The sequence below is a fragment of the Phaenicophaeus curvirostris genome, chromosome 4 (assembly GCF_032191515.1).
Source record: "Phaenicophaeus curvirostris isolate KB17595 chromosome 4, BPBGC_Pcur_1.0, whole genome shotgun sequence".
NCBI classification, from domain to species: Eukaryota; Metazoa; Chordata; class Aves; order Cuculiformes; family Cuculidae; genus Phaenicophaeus; species Phaenicophaeus curvirostris.
Window position 1 is genome coordinate 18,615,623 of NC_091395.1, and position 19,496 is coordinate 18,635,118.

A 19,496-nucleotide genomic window follows, 5' to 3' on the forward strand; every position below is an offset into this window, starting at 1 on the left:
AAGCTCTGATGGGAAATCTCCTGTTTGGCAACTATTTGGCTGTGCTACAGCATGGCAGCCAATTCAAAATGCGCACAGATCTTTTAAGCAGCAGTGTGACACTGTTGAAGCTTCCTCTTTCACAGCCAAGAACCTTCACAATTTGTGGGAATTGTGTTCTGCTGGTGTAAGAATTCAGGGGTAAGGTTTGTGTTTTGTTTCCCTTTAGAGCAGGAGTTTGTGCTCGTTGTTCCAGAAATTAAAGCTCTGTTTTAAAAGTTTTGAAATTGCTGTTCAAATGCTGATTTTTGTTGTTGGTTTCATTTGCGTTTTCAGATTATGTTAGACCTCTTCCTGCTTAACTCAGACAGAAGTGTGTGTGCAGCTGCCTCGCTTGGCGTGTGGTTGTGGTGCTTTTTTAATGCCACCGTTCAGGAAAAGAAAATCATGGTAAAACCAATAAGGTTTATTTGACAATTTCCTTTGTAATTCTGATACCATATGTACCACACACTGTGTTAAAATTTGCTATAGCCTTTCAACTCTGTTATAAACTACAGGGAGGCACTGCAGGAAACTCACCTCTCCAGTATATTAGGAGTCTTCAGCTAGCATTGAAACTTCACATTATCCATGGCCAGTTAACATTGACACTTTTTGTCAGCTTGTTTTGAAGCTTAAATGGATCTTCCTTCCTAGTATTTGCATGTGATGCATTTAGGAACAGATTAATGGCCTTTTCCCTGTTTTCACCAAATGGAAAAAACAAAGAAGTGCCCACCAAATACAAACGTCAACTTCTGGACCATTTATCACACTAGTCCTTTATCACAATGGTTACTTTGACTATCTTCCTTGCATACTGCCTAACCACAATGCTGTGCTGGTACAGGTGATGGGTTACCTTAATTTTCAGCTGACTTTCTAGTGACTTCAGCCCACAGGATGCTCTGATCTTTCCACATGCTGACACACCATTCTGACTTTGAGTCAATCCCCCTTTTTGTTCCCATGTCATACAACCATACCGAGCTCCCCTCCCTGAAGGCATGGCAAACAACCAGGTCCCTGTTTCTAATGACACAAGTGGCTTTGCCAAGGGCCAATCACTACATACTAGTTGATTTAGTTCCACCTCGCCAGTTTTCAAAAAGGATAAAATTGGCACCTGAAAACCTTTTCTTTGGAGGAGGAAAAAATGACCACCTTACCTGACAGATGGGCTGTGACCTCTTTCTCCCCAAGACACCTTTTGGGTAAGAATTGCTTGCCTCCAACTTTGTTGGACGTTCCCTCTAGGAAAATCACTACTAACTCAAGTTTGAATTGCTACTTTATATATATATGACCACTTATAATCTTAAAGTGCCAATGCAGCAAGTGAATTTATCAATGGCAATCCCAAACTTGGTTTAATCTGTCATTTTAATTAAATTACTTACCACTTTAGCATTGAAAAATTGTATCTCTGTCAGGCACTGAGAAACTTTCTAAACTGCTTTGGTAACAGCCTGCTTGGGCTCACTGGCAGAAGTACTAATCCTGTGGGTGACAGTCTCTGATGAGCCTCTCACAGATGACACTAATTCTGACTGGTGGCTAACACATGTACCCACACGACATAACTCTTTAGTCATAAATCATTAATCAAATCTGGGACTAGAGATGGCTCCAGCTGCACCCAAGCTCCTCTTTGAGGGGAAGCTCAGAAAGCAAGGGGGCCCATCTTGAACTTCATGACTTGATGGGAGGTCATCCCTCAGCCACATGTCAGAGCCCTAGCTATTAAACATGGCAATGACCCTATGGCAATTCCCTCCCCATGGCAAAGCTGAGTGTGAAAGCTCCTGTGCACTGCAGACTTCTGAGCCAAAGATCCAACCCTGCTGCAAAGGACTGCTGATGACTTTGCATCCCCTTCTCATATCCCCACAGAAACTAGTACCCCTATATACATACAGCTACTCCTGGATTACGAGCTGACATTGCTTTGATAAATGGGAGCACATGAGCAAGCATTCAAGGCCAGGTTGGGTGGCCTGATCTAGTGGGGAAGTGTCCCTGCCCATGGGAGGAGGGTTGGAACTCGATCTTTAAGGTCCCTTCCAACCCAAACCATTATATGATTCCTGTTGATTATGATGTTTTCTGTTCCATGGAGCAACGGCCAGCATTTCCTTAGCAAGGTCCATTTGACCTTTCTGCTGCCTTCAAAAGCCTTCCTTATCTCAGCATCCTGTGGAGGAACATTTGGAATAGGAAGGCTGTGAAAAATATGACACTTGACCTCGGAGGAGAAAATTCTAGAGGACACTATTTGTGTAGAATAGAAGCACACTAGCTAACAGTGAAGCTGCTGCTTAGAGATGGGTGAATTTGAGAATTTTTTTAACAGACTGTATCTAAATACAGTAGAAAGTGTCTTCATGAAGATTCGGAATAGAATAGCTTGGAAATAGAAGGCGACAAGAAGATATGCACGTATACTTGCCAGCAGACACAAAAAGAGTTTAGTCAGGAAGTACTTCAGCCTTTGTCTTTTATGCACTTAAAAAGTTACTTCTTATTCTTGTGCATTAACTAGAAAATGCCCACTGACAGTATTATAGCCCAGAACCTAGAGGTATCTTAATTTTTCAGGCAATGAAGCTAAAATATAGCTATGGCTTATCTTTCTGAAATGCATTTTAAGATGATTTTGGATGCACACATCCCAGAAAACATGCAATGATTTTCAAGTTTACAGCACAAGGACTGTTTTACAGCTTCCATTTTTACTGTTTAGCTACAAGCGCTTCTTCCTCTTGCATTAGAAGTCAAATACTTGCTTGTGATAAGCTGTCATCAGAGGCAGGACACCAGCAGGTTCAAAGGCGGTACAACATGTGTGCTGTTCCCAAACCTAAGATACTTAAAGACACTTTAGTATGCTAAAAATGGATGAGTAACTTTTGCCATGGCCTTTCTAAGGTAGTATTATGAGTATTAAGAAATTGATACATACTAATTACATCACAAGACTTTTTTTATTGCTAGTAAATGCCTTATAAACAAAGTTCAACATGAAGTTAGATGCCTCCAATTCTCCTTCTATAATATACATATTTTGTTAAGTAATTCTTCAGAAATGTAGTGTTTTTCAATTATAAACATCTTTCCTTCAACTTAATACTTCCACCACACCAAAATTATAAACCCTGTTCAAGAACAGTTTCCACGTAAGGACCAAGAAGGCCATAAAAGCAGTTACGCTTTCTAACTTTTTCCCATATTTCCATCTTATACGTAGTCAGCCTGAAAAATCTACTCTTTCTAATTTGCCCAAAATATATTTGACATCACTTGTTCAAATAGTAAAAGAAAAAACAACTTTACAAGTTGTACATTAAAAAGAAATGCTCAGAACTCATGGAAGTGTTTTCCAGCCTCAAGAAGGATTTTCTGTGACCAAAGCCGCTGACTCACTTTTACACTGTCTCATTGTCCTGCAACGGGAACTTCTTTGCCTGTTCCCCATTATCGGTAATGCAAAATCAGTTAGCAAACCCTGAAGCCATGGCTCTGGACTGCAATATGTCAGATGTATTGGTTTAAATAACCTTAAATTGTGATACCCATCTTCAGAAATAGAGCAATTTGCAGCTTGATTTTTGCTGTGTCTGCACACACAGTTGCGCCCCACCACTCAAGGAGCAGAGCAGACATCAGGAAAGGTTGTTGGAATACCATCAGGAATTTGGCAACCACTCCGCACCCCTGAGCCACGGCCCCACATGAAGGCATACACAAAGCCACCTGTGGAGAAAAATACACTTGCATTCTCTACCAGTATGTAATCTGAGGTCAACTCCATTGTACCATTTTCCTGGAACAGGCGTGTCTGGTGCTCCTTCCAAAATGCACCAATACAAGCTCTTTAACACTATGAGTCAAAGAAAAGGCTACCTACTCTGCAAATGACATAACTGAGAGAGCATAAACCAGTTGAAAACATGAAAGGTTTGGGGCAATGTAATTGTTAACCTGCCGTTGCTATTTCTATTGTTTATAGGTGTGTGAGCTGAACGCAGGCAGGACACAGGAACAACCATAAAGCCGTAGAAAAAATGCAAACAAGTACATTATTTCCATTACTTCACGAACCAGGGGAACTTGGAAACAGCACCCAGACACAGGAACTGCAAGCGGGGACACAGGTACTGTGCAGATTGGTCCTTGCTAGGAAATGTGAATCCCAAACATCATCTCTAAGAAGAGAGCTTGACCCTCATGATCCCTAAGCTTTATACTGAGTATGATGTATACAGCATGGAATACTTAATCTATTAGTTTTGGGTCACCTGTCCTGTCCCCACCTCAGTGCAGGTGCATCACACTAATTCTAGGATGGCCTTGATTTACACAGAAGTAAGTATAAGCAATGGCCTCTCTACATACCAATGTCCCCTTACCTTGGTAATAAACATCAGGCGTATCACTTCCAGAGGGAGATACTATCTGAAAAACATGTTGTAAAGTCAGACTATGTTTACATCTTTCACTTAAACATTTTGTCTGAGGACTACCCACTTGTGGCACCAGCTTGTCTGTAGTGCTGAGGTTCAAGCGCGGGCAGTGCGGGAGCAGGCCCCGCTCTCCCTCACTGGGGTGAGCTCGGGCCCCAGAGCTGCTGCGGTGGAGGGAGGGGATGCAGCCGTTGCTACTGCCCCCGCTACCCCCCAACCTGCTCGCTTCTGGGGCGCCAAAAAGACACGGGCTGATGGGGGTCGGGCTGGCCTTACAAAGGACCCTCAGGGAACCAGGGGGGCAGTCTCGCTCTCACCTCAATGCTCGCTCTCACTCACACACTTTGATCAGACCAGCCAGGACCATGCGGCCTGGACCACGTGTTCCAGAGATCATCTGCTGCCTTCAATGTGGTGATTTCTTTCCTTCTCTCTCTCTCTCTCTCTCTCTGCCTCCCACTTTTTGGGATCATTTCTGTAATTTTGGGTGATTGCACCCCCCTGTGTCTTTGTTGTGCGCCCCGGTATCTTGGTGTGTTTATGCTTGCTGGAGCCAGAAATAAATACTGCTTTTGATATTCACCCTGGGAGTGACCTTACTGGCCTCCAGATCGCCACACAGACAAACAAATCCAATTCCCCCCCAAGTCAGGGCCGGACACGAGTGTGTGGCTCGAGGGTCTGGGTTGTGACACATGTTATTAATTTTCAGGAACAAGTTACTTAGAAGACGCTTAGCTGAAAAGTTAAGATAATTGGTTCTGCTTTAGCTCAGACTTCACATGATGCATTTGTAGCTCAGGGCCAACTACCAGTCATGCACCGTTGGTAACAGCTCTGAGCTCTTCTGGTTTCGTTTCTTGAAAGTCAGTAGTTCCTGTCCAAATCATTCTTGATAAATGAACTCACTTCACTCTGTGCCAGTAACTTTGCAGAAGCCTGTCCTTTTCATGTGAAAAGGAAATGGTGCCAGCAATAATAGCAAAAGCAAAAGGTAATTTTAAATATTTCTCTATTAACTTGGACCTCATACACTCACAGAGTCCTGACTGCTTCTAGACACCTCAGAATAAAAACTGCTATTGCAATTCTTTCACACAAGCTCCAACTTAAGCTGAAAATTACATATGGAATAAATCAGAACGTCAAACATGTACAGCCAGATTTTATTTTCATCCTGAAATCACCCTGGTTTTTTCCATGTACTGTCATTAGAGACATCTGTTTCATATAAAATCTTGGATTTACAGCCTTAAGAACTTGACAGAAGTATGCTTGTACTACACAGAACCAGCAGGGCAGCTTAACTTGTTGAAGCTTCTGTGGAGGTTGAAGTCATTTAAGGGTAATCAGAAATCACGCTGTAGGATAATCTCATTTGTATGTTTATAGAAACAAGAACAGTTTCACTGGCTTTTTTAAATAAACAGTATAAAGCAGCTACAGTTATGTAAAAAGTGCTTTCTTTCTTACAGTACTTACATTTTAGTTGGACTAAAATACCAGTATTTACAGTAATTTTAACTAACTGTCTTCTAAAGGCCTTCCTACATTTTTTGAGTCTTTTCGTTTCCACAGATTTCCAAGTACAATCCCTATGAAGAGCAGGACTCCTACAGTACGATTTGAAGCAAATTTCTTCCAACAGTCTTCAGGTTTGTCTGTGTCCAAAGTATAAATCTGCAAAAGCAGAGCATAACATTCTAGCATTATTATTCCAGAGACTCTTAAATATTTGACAGTTCACGAAAGACCTTAAAAATCTGTAACTTCAAAAACTGAATCTCAGATTCTAAGAACTGAGACTTTCTCCACAAGAAACAGGAATACTCTGTGCTTACAAAGGATTTTCTTCATAACTGGCATCTATGCTTACTTGGAAGATGTATTCAACATACAGCAGAGAAGTCAAGGATTACATCTGAAAATGACACCTGGACCCTCTTAAAGAGGGACAGTATTAACAGTCAGCATCCTGATGCATCTGGCTTGAATTTTAAAACCATAAAAATATCTGGGCCTGTACTTAAGTCTTTTTTGAGAATTACATAACCATCTAATCCTTCAAGGGGAACTTTAAATAAAAATACATCCCCCCAAAACCTGCCTGCACCTTTAAACACTACATGGTGTTGCTCCATGTGTCAGTAGAGATAAGGCACTGTTAAGCCAGCAGCAACCCAGGCTAACTGGAATGCACAGAAAGTGCCCAGCACTGCCTGGACACACGGTTTAGCCCTGTTGCTTGCTCTTATCCATGTCTGTTCAATTCTTGCACAATAAAGAACAAGGGCACCTGCAGCAACACCTAGAAGCAAAGCTTCCCCAACCTGACATCTGTGCCATGAGTCACAACTAAAGCTGAAAAAACCCACACAGCATGGCAAAGAGCAAAATCACCGACAAATACTCCTGGAAACAAAACTTGGTGCAAAAGTCTTGAGAAAGATGACAATAGGCAATTTTAAGCAAAACAAACGAAAGGATTAATACGCAAGTATCCTCAAAACCTCAAGGCTTGCAATGCAGCATCTGAAAAAGCCAAAATGGATCACAGCCAACTAAAAGGAGTGAAGCCTTCCCTGGGAACCCTGTTCCTCTGCCATTTGCAGTTGTACAGAAGCAACATGGCTTGGTTTCAATCAAAGAATCTGAAATGTTGTCTACCAGCATCTAAGACATGATTTTACTCACACCCTTGAAAGACTACCAGCCTGTCAGGCATAAGGAACTGAAAAAACTGAATTGACAAGTAAAACCCAATAGCAGCCAAGCCATGAGATACATCCTCAGAAATGTAAAGCAAATAAAAGATGTTATAATTCTGTTGCTGAACTTTCTGAGTGGGATAGAAATTCGACATCCAAATTCCTCTGTCTTAGGCACAAATTCAATGAATTAAGGAAAATCTACCCCTCATGCACCTTACTCAGCTTTCTAAACTCAGTTAAGCACATGTTCAGAAAGCTTAAACAAGAAGACAAGTGTGTGAATGTTTAGGCGGAACCAATACAAAAATAATCACTCAAAACAAAGCTATTATATATACAAAATTATACTATTAACATCTGCTACAGGTAGTGGTGAACAAGTCACAGAATATTTTGTTATACCGTCAGATCCCAGACTAAAGATCCACACCGCAGCACAGAATAATTACTGAGGTATAAAATTAACCACCTCTGAGAGACAGAACACACAACATTCACGTTCCTGTAGCTACCATGCACCATGTTATAAAAGAAGTCCGCATGTGTCCTTGATACTGTACACCATATAATCTTTGAAAGTAAGTCAAAGATCACAATATACTTCAAATGCAGTCTCAGGTCATATGTGCCAGACATAGGAAGAACTGCATAAGAAGAGTAAAATACGTGCAGTCTTGCAGGATATTGAGATGGATCTAGCTGCAGCTGCTACTGGAAGAGAAAAGAAAACCACCTCCTTCAGTTCACAGCTTAACGTGAGGAAGTTCTTTTTGGTTAGGAACGGATTGAAAACCAGGGCTCCACAGTCTGTGAACCACTGGAGGTCTCTTTGAACAAAAGGTCTGCAAAAGATACTGAAGAGAAGCAAGCTTATTGTCAGAAGACTTCAGTTCTTTTTACAGGACTTTTTTTTTAGATAGTTGGTGAATTGACGGGGGTTGAAAAGCACCCTGATTTCTTATCAAGAACTCCCACATGGAAGACGCATAAATAAATCCATCAAACCTGGTGCGCTAGGTGAGCCCCTATGGCAGCCACAGCTGAATAATATGGGAATGTCTGGTCACAGTTCATTCCTGCCATGCACAAACTCAGAAGCATTGCAAGGCTGAAGCCACTGAGCCACTGCTTTGTATCCTCCTTGAAGTGTAATGCTGTTGACTTCACACCAATGATGATGTCATCCCTCTTATCCTAGGATGAAAAGATGAATTAGCAAAAACTCCACAACTCAACTGCCACTTTATAAGGAAAACAAAAAGAGGAGCCTTGCTTAAGCTTCCAATGCCTCTTATTAAGAACCCAATTTAAGTGCATTTGTAGATCCTTACATTACACTGTACAAATGTCTAATGCACACAAAGCGCATTATACTTCCAGCTTTCTACCTAATATGTAAAACATGTGCAAACAACAAGAAAAGGTCCAAAGGCTGGGTTTTGTTTGAACCGTAACAGGCTAGTATTTCAGTCTTGACAACAAAGTTGTAAGTTAAATACACAAACATATCTAAAATTTCCCACTCTACCTGATGTGCGTAAATAGTATCGTATACCAGCGTCCACATTACTCCAGCTAAGTACAAGGGCAAACACACAGACCACTCACAAGACCCTTTGATGGCAGACCAGCCAAGAAGGGCTCCCCAATTGAATGTAAGTCCTAAAAACCATAAAAAGAGTAGGCAAAAAAAAAGAAAATAATGTTACAATGTTGCTAAGAACAATCTAAATTATATGTATAAAATTAAATATTTTTTTGAGCATATCAGCAGGTTTTTCTACATTACTGGCATCTCTATTTTTCTACCACATATTTGTGGTCAGGTAATAAATACAAGTAATTTGACATTACATACTCTGGACACAAAAGGAGAAATATGTATAGTCAACATGCTTTTCCCCAATTTAACTTTTACTTCATTAGTACAAAGAATCATTAGCACAGAACTGCTCTAGTGTACTCAAACAATGGGTCTAAAGTTAAGATGTTTAGATGTCAGTATAACAAAAGATATCAGTATAACTGACTGCAAAAGGGTGCAGAGCACCCAACTATGGTACTTCAAGGCTGAAAATGACAATTTTGTTTGAAAAAGCTGAAGGCAGCTGGAATGTAAAGGAGAAAATAAAAAGACATATTTTAGTATAGGTGCACCATCAGTTTCTCTACAGGAGTTACTTTAGAGGTTGAAGACTGGAATGCGGGACAAGCGCGAGTTTAAGACAGGTTTTGAGATAACACCAAAAATAAAGCCAGTTCTCAAATGACAAATACTTACCTCCTCCCTTCCTTTCTCCCTCCCTCTGCCAAAATAAAGAACCGATTTTTAACCCAAACCCAAACGTCACCTCTCATATGTGTTATAAATTGTTTAAGAAGCTTCTGATACAAGAGAACTTTGCTTATAAGGTATTTTTATTTTAATAGAAAATTATATAAAATAAGGCTGTTGAAGTTCAGTAACTAATTTGTAGAACACTCCAAAAGCTACATCTGAAGAAAAAAACCCAGTAAAAATATTTCCAGCTCACCCAAAACTAACTGCGGCCAGTATGTTACTCTCTTCATCAGTGGGTAGGTGATCACAAGAGATAAAGAGGCTGCTCCCAGAAGGATACTGTAAAAAGGACCAAGAGATTTATTGCTTGCTAGTCTAAAGAGCACAAGGTATAGTGCAGCATTACGGGTGCTGTATGTAGTACTGAACTAATTCTTTTACTTCCAAGTACAATTCCCTGGCTAACAACGTCATTCCTCTGCTCTCAGCACTTTTTCTGCTGAAAATCTCCATGCTTAACTCTGGACAAGAAATCAAAGTTCAAACCCCAAAATGTAACTTATACATCACCTATAGTAATTCAGGCACAGAAGCACACAAAGAGCCAAGCTAAGCTGTCCACCAAGAAAAACAAAGGACTGAAAAGTGGAGATATCTCCAGCTGCCAGGGGCCTGCTTGCTGTCCTCGCAACCTAAAAATTGAAAGAGTAATGTTAAAACCAAATCAAGCATAAAACATTCCAATGTACCTTAAAACTAGAAGTCATATCATTGGCATATAGAGTGGAAAAATAAACTGAAACAGGTCCCGGAATGTATGAGATGGAATTCCTTCAACAACAGAAATTCAGCACATCATCACAGACCCAATTTGTACTTCTAAGCAGCACTGGTTGTAACAGAAGCATACAGGCTTTAAAAACTAGAGCAGAAATAAATGCCACTTGCGTGCAATGAGGCTGATTAGAAACACTGTAGACGTCTTGTACCTAAATTTTATCACCTTAGAAAAAAAAGAAATCAGAATTAAAAGTTGTGAGTTAACTATCCCAATTTTGAGCAGCACTTCGATTACTATGTAAACTATTGTAAAGATGCAGGGCTCCTCTAGCACACATAACCACTGTTAATAACAATAAAAGGACAATCAGTTTAATCCTAATTGGGATGCAATGGAGTTTAGAACCTCCATCCAGAGCAAGAAACCATACAAGGTAAATTGAAGGAAGAAACACGTATCTGAAAAAAGTCAAACTGAAATGTATGGTTATTTGCCAACGGTGACGTTGATAAAAAGAAAGGAAAAAAAATGTTTGCACGTTGATGAAAATGGTGTAAAGTCTGTACAAAGAGGTTTAAAAGCCCCAACTTTTTACACAGCAGTATATAAACTGTTCAGCACAAGCTTTAACAGTGTGAATTTAAATAAACTCTTCTAGCTTTTTCTCCCCTGCGCCTGCAATTGGGATACATTAAAACTTCAAATACTGCATTTTCAGTTTAAACATGCACTTAGCATACTGGTGACCAATTCCACTGCACATCGTAATCTAACACAAGACGTTTCATTTAAAGAAATGAAATAATTTATTAAACAATCAGTAATATAAAATCTAAAACCTCAAACCACCGTCACCAACACTAGTCAATATCTTGCTATTGACCCAGCCTCTATCACACTCGTTCTGAAAATCTCCTTTTAAGGTACATAAGAAAGAGCTGTGATAGGAATTGTTAAAACTTTGCATCTAACCACATCACATTAACGCATAAATAAATTAATTATATGGAGAATTCCATGTTACTAATCACACATCCCACCCTGTAAAATATTTTCAACATGTGCAGTTGTTAACAACTTCCAAACCCCAAACTACTCGAAGCTGCCACAGATTGTACTGATTCTTTGCCTGCCCAACAGCAGAAATACAACAGTGCTGTAATAATGTTGCGTATCAGACCAGCACTTCATCCTTTCTCTTGTGAGTGCTGAAATGCCAAATGAGAGGAACAACAAAGGAACAGAAAACAGGACAAGCAGCGACACATCACCAGGATACTCCCCTTCAAGCCTGCACCGTGCACATTTCAACATCTGACACTAGGCATTGCCTTTTGCTTACTTCCTTCTTCTGAACAACAGGGAGATGAAACCCACAACATAATAGGAGAGGATTGGTTCAGGGTTGGGCATGATAATCTTAACAGCCATTCTCATGAAGAAATCAAGGAAACCCTACTTCTGAAAATTAAAAAAAAAAAAAAGATAGTTCTTGGGTAGATCATAACCAGCAAGCGTAGCAAAAAGCGTTAAGGTTTATGTATCTTGTTCTGTCATGAAAGAAAAAGCAGAACATTAAAACTTGTCCAAGTCTTGCCTACAGGTGACAATAACATAAACTTTACGTTACTCAAAGGTAAGTGCTCCAGGTGACTTAGAGCCCAGACACAGAAATTTTATACCAAAAAAAAAAATTCTACTATTCTACCACAAAATTAATTGCATGCATCTCCAGAGGAATTTCTGAACCTGGAGCCCTACGCCTGCACTCAGCAAGGAATCACTGGCGATACTGAAGATGAACGGTTAATTAATCAGCAATTCACTTCCCTAGTTGTTTGCAAGACCGAGGGGGTTTGTCCACCTTTTTGTCATAGTCGCGGTCCCACATATCATTGATGGTGCAGCCGGCTCCACGCATGAGCACTGCTCCAATGCCGAAGAGAGACAGCATGTGCCAGTCTGGGAGGCAGCCCGGCTCGGCCGCCAGTCCGATGCTCCAGGTGCACGGCAGATACAACAGCCACGTCCCTGTGGGGAGACAGAACCCACGGGTGGAGTGGGACATGCGGAGCTGTGGGGCATGGGGCAGCACGGCAGCTCACTGCTGAGCAGTAGCACTGCTGAGCTGACACGTGACAAGCTGGAGAAGTGTGGCTGTGTGAACCTCATGAGGGTCAACAAGGCCAAGTGCAAGGTCCTGCACCTGGCTTGGGATAATCCCTGATTTCAATACAGGATGGGGGATGCTGTGATTGAGAACGGCTCTGCAGAGGACTCGGGCATGCTGGTTGAAGAGAAGCTCAACATGGGCCAGCAATGTGTGCTCGCAGCTCAGAAGGCCAACCACATCCTGGGCTGCATCAAAAGCAGCTTGGCCAGCAGGTCAAAGAAGGTGATTCTGCCCCTCTATTCCTCTCTTGTGAAACCCAATCTGGACTACTGTGTCCAGTTCTGGAATCATCAATACAGGAAGGATATGGAACTGTTGGAGCAGGTCCAGAGGAGGGCTACAAGGATGATCAGAGGGCTGGAGCACCTCCCATACAAGGACAGGCTGAGAGAGTTGGGGTTGTTCAGCCTGGAGAAGGCTCCAAGGAGACCTTATAGCCACCTTCTAGTACCTGAAGGAGCTACAGGAAAGCTGAGGAGAGACAGTTTACACAGGCTTGTAGTGATAGGACTAGGGGCAATGGGTATAAACTGGAGAGAGGGAGATTTAGACTAGACTTAAGGAGGAATTTCTTCATGACGAGTGGTGAGGCACTAGGACAGGTTGCCCCATCCCTGGAGGTGTTCAAGGTCAGGCTGGATGGGGCCTTGTGCAGCCTGGTCTGGTGGGAGGTGTCCCTGCCATTGGCAGGGGGCTTTAAGGTCCCTTCCAACTCAAACTATTCATAGAATCATAGAATCACCAGGTTGGAAGAGACCCACCGGATCATCGAGTCCAACCATTCCTATCAAACACTAAACCATGCCCCTCAGCACCTCGTCCACCCGTGCCTTAAACACCTCCAGGGAAGGTGAATCAACCACCTCCCTGGGCAGCCTGTGCCAGTGCCCAACGACCCTTTCTGTGAAGAATTTTTTCCTCATGTCCAGCCTAAATCTCCCCTGGCGGAGCTTGAGGCCATCATATTCTATGATTCTATGAATCTGCAGCAGAGCCCGAAGCCCGTGTGGCCGGCGGGGGGCCTGCTACGGCCGCCGGCACAGGACCGCCCCCCGCCCGCCGCCCCAGCGACACATCGCGGACCGCGGCGCCGCGCTCGGCCATTGGCTGCCGCATCGCCACGGTTACCGCGTCGCCATTGGCTGCCGCGTCGCCACGGTTACCGCGTCGCCTCGCTCACCCGCGGGCTGGTGCAGCCGCATGAGGCGCAGGTAGGGCCGCAGCGGGCCCGGCGCGGCGCGCACCAGCTCGGCCGCCGAGAAGCTGAGCGGCCGCGGGGGTCCCGGCGGCGGCGTCGGCGGCGCGGAGGGGCGGTGCAGCAGCAGCGGCGGCGCGGCGGCAGCGGCGGGGAGGGGAAAGCGAGAAGCGGCGCGGAGGCCCGGGCAGCCCCGGCTGAGCCTGGCCAGGAGCGCCGCCATTGCGCCGCGCACTTCCGCCCGGCGGGGTGGGGGGGGGGTGGGGGCGGCGGTCACGCGACGCACGCGCGTGCGCAGCGGGCCTCCTCCGCCCCGCCAACAGCGCGCGAGGGGGGCGGGGCCTGGGGCGCGAGGGAGGGGGCGGGGCCTGCTCGTTGGGGGCGGGGTCTCTGCCCCCCCTCCCCGGGCCCCGCCCCGCGCAGCCGCAGAAAAGCCCGAGTTGGAAGGGAGCGACGGGGAGGGAGTGATGGGGATGGTTGAGGCCTGGGTCTGTCCCTGCCCAGGACAACCCCAGCGTTCACACCGTGTATCTGACGGCCTTGCCCAAACGCTTATCGATTATCGTCAGGTGTGGAGCCGCGGCTGCTTCCCTGGGGAGCTGTTCCAGTGCTCCACCACCCTCTGGGGGAAGAACCTTATCCCAATATCCAACCTAGCCCTGATACTGAAAATGCCGGCAAATAAAACTCTCTTAAGACTCCTTTTGGAGTTTTTAAAAGCAAGCATCCTTTATCAGGCCTGGGCAACACGAGGCAGTGAGCTCCACCAGTCGTGTGCAGCGAGACAAGAGCTGGGGACAAAATCTATTTCACACTTACAAGCACATCTATAAATTTTCCCAGAAATCTTATGCATGTTTTATTACTTTCCAAGGACTAATTGCAATGTTATTATGAACTTTACAACGGTCAAAACTCTTGCTAATTCAGGCTCCAGCTCTGACCTTGCATTTGAGATGAGAAAAGACTGGAAACAGAGGGATTACAGAAGATACATCTGTTCAGCACAGATCATACTGAACACAAAATGATACCATCTCCAAAGAATGAACAGTGTCTGGAATAAAAGTTTGAAAAAACATGCTATCAGAGGGACATGCTGTCTAACTTTCAAAAAATGCAATTACTTAGATGATTCGTAATTCTACTTTAGCTTAAATAAAAAATATTCCACTTTTTGTAATAGTAACTATTTCTTATATCAATGTCCCCCGGCACGTCTTCCTGCCGTTCCCTCCAGCCCTATCAGTGGTCACCAGAGAGAAGAGAACAGTCCTTGCTCCTTCTTCCCTTGTGAGGAAGCTGCAGACTATGATGAGGTCTCCCCTCAGTCTCCTCCAGGCTGAACAGACCAAGTGACTACAGCTGCTCCTCATACAGCTTCTCTTCTAAACCCTTCATCAACTTTGTGGCCTCCTCTGGACACTCCAATAGCTTTAAATGCTTTTTATACATGGTGCCCCAAGCTACACAATCCCCGAGGTGGTGTTGCACCAGTGCAGAGTAGAATGAGACAGTCAACTGTCTCAGCTGGCTGGGCAATGCCATGTTTGATGCACCCCAGGACACAGTTGGCTGGCGCAGCTGCCCTGCTGGTGCTGGAGCTGTCACCTCCCGATAAGCTGCAGGGCCTGGCGGATATAAGTCACTATTCCTGCTATCAGTATTTGGTGTGTCAAGGTCCTGGCACAGGTCTGGCAGGCAGAGCCAGGGCTCCTGGCAGAAGACGTGAGGAAGGTGGCAGCTTTGCCTTTGTCTGCTTCAAGCAGGGAATGCCAGAGGAGTAGCTGAAGGGGACTGGTGGCAAAACAACAGCACAGGACTTATGTAACCTTTAGTTCCTGTACTTCAGCATCTCAGTAAAAGCGTGTGGGCTGGGTTTACTATTACATTTCATAATCACAGAATCATGGAATGGTTTGGGTCAGAAGGGACCTTAAAGATCATCCAGTTCCACCTCCCCTGCCATGGGCAGGGACACCTCCCATCAGCCCAGGCTGCTCAAAGCCCCATCCAGCCTGGCCTTGAACACCTTCAGGAATGGGGCAGCCACAGCTTCCCTGGGCAACCTATTCCATTGCCTCACCGCCCTCACAGTCAAGAATTTCTTATCTCCAACAGATCCATGTCCTTCCTGTCCTGAGGACTCCAGAACTGAATAGGTAATACCATAGGTAACTGTATATCAAAAAACATCATCATGAAGTGATCAGGCATCAGCATCTGTCTCATCTCCTAAACCTCTCCAACCTGTAGTTAAAAACTTATGATTTCATATATGCCCTTTGGATCTCTGTCCTCATTCACTGAGTTCTCTAAGCAGCTTTTGTGAGTTATTGTATAAACTTGGGAGGGAGGGAAGCTTTAGGGAGAACCGTAAAAACTTCTATCTTATCGTTATTTCAATGATAAAATGTCCCCAGAGTCACTGGAGACAAAGTTTTCTTGGAAAATTCAATGTCCCTGGCTCATTTTACACTTCCCTCAGCCTGGAGGAGTGAAGCCCTGACAAAAAACCAGGGAAACCATTTTGAACTTTAGTTGCCTGCTGTGTCTGTATGAACTTCAGTATTCTGATTTTCACCAAGTGGCTGCTTCTGTGCAGATGCTGTGAACTTGTTTGGGTTTTGTTTTTGGGATTTTTTTTCTGTGCGATGTGGTAAGCAAATCCTGGGGCATCTGCAGACAATTTTTAAGGAGTTCATGAAAGAAAAGCAGAAAAGCAAACCTATTTTCACTAGATTTATATTCATTACAAGATGGCCTGGCTCTTCACTGGAAAAAGAAATGTAGGAAATAAAACATTTTAGTCTGAAAAATCACCAAAACCCACTAAGGCCCATCTATCTTACCTGGCTCAAATCTGAGTCAATGGTCAAAATTGTCCCTGTTTTACAGAGATGATCAGTTTCCTTATTTTCATCTTGTCCTGGTATTGGCTGGGGTAGAGTTAATTTTCCTCCTAGTAGCTGCTGTGTTTTGGACTTAGTGTGAGAATAGTGTTGATTTGTTTAGTTGTTGCCAGGTAATGTTTATACTTGGCTGGGACAGAATTTATTTTCTTCCCAGCAGCTGCTGTTTTTTTAGATTTCATATGAGAAGAACGTGGAAAAGACACTGATGGTTTTATTTCAGCTGTTGCTACGAAATCAAAGATTTTTCAGTTCTCCATGTTTGCTAGTGTACAGCACAGAGCCAGGACAGCTAACACAGGCCAATGGAATATCCATACTGTAACATCATGCTCAGTATAAAAATGGGAATTTGCCTGGGGGGTGGGTAGGTGATCCAGGTTCCAAATTCAGTCCTCTGTGTTCTGCTAATTGCTGTGCTCATGGCGATTGCTGCTTGGACAGGCTAATAATTGAGTGGTGAGCAGTTGTATTTTAATAATAATAATCATCATTATCATCATCATCACCATCATCATAACATCTTTTATTGTTCTGTTAAACTGTCCTAAAACCCATGAGCTTTTAGTTTCTTTCCTGATTCTCCTCACCATCCTCCCCAACTGGGGAGAAGTGAGAGAGCAGCTGTGTGCTGTTTAGCTGCCAGCTAAGGGCAAAAGTATGACCATCCTTTTCTGCACACAGAATTGGGCTCAAAAAGGCCCAGCCAGCTCAGCCAGCAGAGCATCAGAATTTAAGTCTGAAGGGCCAGAATTCAAGCCCCTGTTCAGGCTTGAAGCTCTGAGATAATGACAGATCTGACCAGAGTATATTAAAGGAAAATTATTATAACTTTTCATTATATTGTTTTGATTGTCACTGGTGACATGTTTTTTCAGTTGTTCTCAGAGTTGCGTTGTATAGGACCTTACTTGCCATATATGCTGTTTGTCAGTGTTTATGTGTGGTTTAGCACCTCTGGGCATTGGGTTAAGGTTATTGCTTTGCTGTGCTGTGTGGCACTGCCTAATGGTATGATAAAACCATTGGTGGTAAGATTGGTAAGATCAATTTGACATCTATTTTCAGCAACAACAGGCAGCAGGCCAGAGAGGCGGCAGCAGCTTCATCTCTGTACTTCAGGAGCCATCTATTGGAAGCTACTCAAAACGTCACAGTTTAGCTTTTCTTCTTTGAGAGCCACCACGGGGCTCTTCCTTCATTTTACCCTTCTCCTCCAGGCTAAGTACAATAGCTCTTGAGAATTTTGAATACCCTTGGGATGGTCAAACTAGCATGTGTATATTGCTGTGTCTCCTGAATGCGTGTCAGTTCTTGCTTAGAGTTAAATAACTGTTAAGAAAACTGTGGTTACTCTAACCCCAATGACAGGCATAGCAAGCTGGTTTTGCCATAAAAAAAAAAAGTAAGGTCAAGGGACCTGCACAGGAGATCCAGTTTTAAGGAATAAAGCGGCAAGATGAGTGTCATCAGATCCCAATAGATGTGGTCAACAAAATAACAGCTGTATCTCCACTGTAGCAAAAAGGAAATACAGGCTTTCTTAAGCATTGTGAGATTTTTGGAGAATGCATATTCCAATTTGCAGCCTGATTGCAAGCCCTCATTATCAAGTCACACAGAAGAAGAACAATTTCAAATGGGCCCCTCAGCAACAACAAGCCTTTGAACAAATTAAACAAGAGATTGTTCATGCAGTAGCCCTTGGGCCAGTCCAGGCAGGACAAGATGTTAAAAATGTGTTCTGTATTGCAGCAAAGGAGAATGGACCTACCTGGAGTGTCTGGCAGAAAGCACCAGGGGAGACTCAAGGCTGGCTCTTAGAGTTTTGGAGTCAAGGATACAGAAGATCTGAAGCCAAATGCACTCCAGCTGAAAAGGAGATATTGGCGGCATATGAAGAAGTTTGAGCTGCTTTGGAAGTGGTTGGTAGGGAACCACAGCTCCTCCTGGCACCCTGACTACTGGTGCAGGACTGGATGTTCAAAGGGAAGGTCCCCTCTACACATCATGCAGCTGACACTTCATGGAACAAATGGGTTGCACTGCTCACCCAGTGGGCTCAAATGGGAAACCCCAGTTGCCTGTGAATCTTGGAAGTGGTCATGGATGACTGGCCAGAAGGCAAAAATTTCAGAATGTCACCAGAGAAGAGGAGGTGACATATGCTGAAGAGACCCCAACATATAATAAACCCCTAGAAAAGGAGAAGCAATACACCCTGTTCACTGATAGATCCTGTCGCATTGTACAAAAAAGTTCAAAGTGGAAATCTGCTCTGTGGAGTCCTACACAATGGGCTGCAGAAGCTGCTGAGGGACAAGATGAATTGAGTCAGTTTGCAGAGATTAAACCATACAGCTGGCTTTAGATGTTGCTGAATGAAAAAAATGGCCAGTACTTTATCTCTGGTAAAGCCAGTTTTGGGACTCTCCTTTGGACCCATTCCAACAGGTCCATATCTTTCCTGAGCCTGAGCTGAGGACTCCAGAGCCTAATGCAGTACTCCAGGTGATGTCTCATGAGAGCAGAGTAGAGAGGCAGAATCACCAGCCTTGACCCGCTGACCATGCTTCTTTTGATGCACCCCTTAATCCTTCTCCACAGGGCTGTTCTCAATTCATTCTCCACTTAGCCTGTATTCATACTGGGGATTGTCCTGACCCACGTGCAAGACCTTGCACTTGACCTTGTTGAACCTCAGAATATTCACAAAGACCCCCCTCTCAAACTTGTCCAGGTCCCTCTGGATAGCAATCCTGTCCCTCAGGCATGTCAACCACACCACTCAGTTTGGTGTCATCTGCAAACTTGCTGAGAGTGCACTCAATCCCACTGTCTATGTCATCAATAAAGATATTAAACAGTATGGACCCCTTAGGGGCATGACTTGTCACCAGTTCCCATCAGGACATTGAGCTGTTGACCACTACCCTCTGGACACAACCATCCAACCAAT

General features: G+C 43.8%; 1 protein-coding gene and 1 long non-coding RNA gene across 2 annotated transcripts; both read right to left on the reverse strand.

The window, feature by feature from the left end:
* Positions 1-2,986: 2,986 nt before the first annotated feature.
* Positions 2,987-4,476, reverse strand: LOC138719558 (uncharacterized). Its single transcript, XR_011337230.1, has 2 exons — positions 4,431-4,476; positions 2,987-3,774 (listed from the first exon to the last, which is right to left on the reverse strand). It is a non-coding gene; the product is annotated as an uncharacterized lncRNA (long non-coding RNA).
* An 842-nt stretch (positions 4,477-5,318) lies between these two features.
* Positions 5,319-13,872, reverse strand: COQ2 (coenzyme Q2, polyprenyltransferase). The gene is made up of 7 exons (XM_069855414.1): positions 13,611-13,872; positions 12,122-12,288; positions 10,047-10,168; positions 9,730-9,815; positions 8,724-8,857; positions 8,201-8,389; positions 5,319-6,164 (listed from the first exon to the last, which is right to left on the reverse strand). Exons 1-7 carry the CDS (start codon positions 13,846-13,848, stop codon positions 6,009-6,011), a joined length of 1,092 nt encoding a protein of 363 aa, XP_069711515.1. The 5' UTR covers positions 13,849-13,872; the 3' UTR covers positions 5,319-6,008.
* Positions 13,873-19,496: the final 5,624 nt, after the last annotated feature.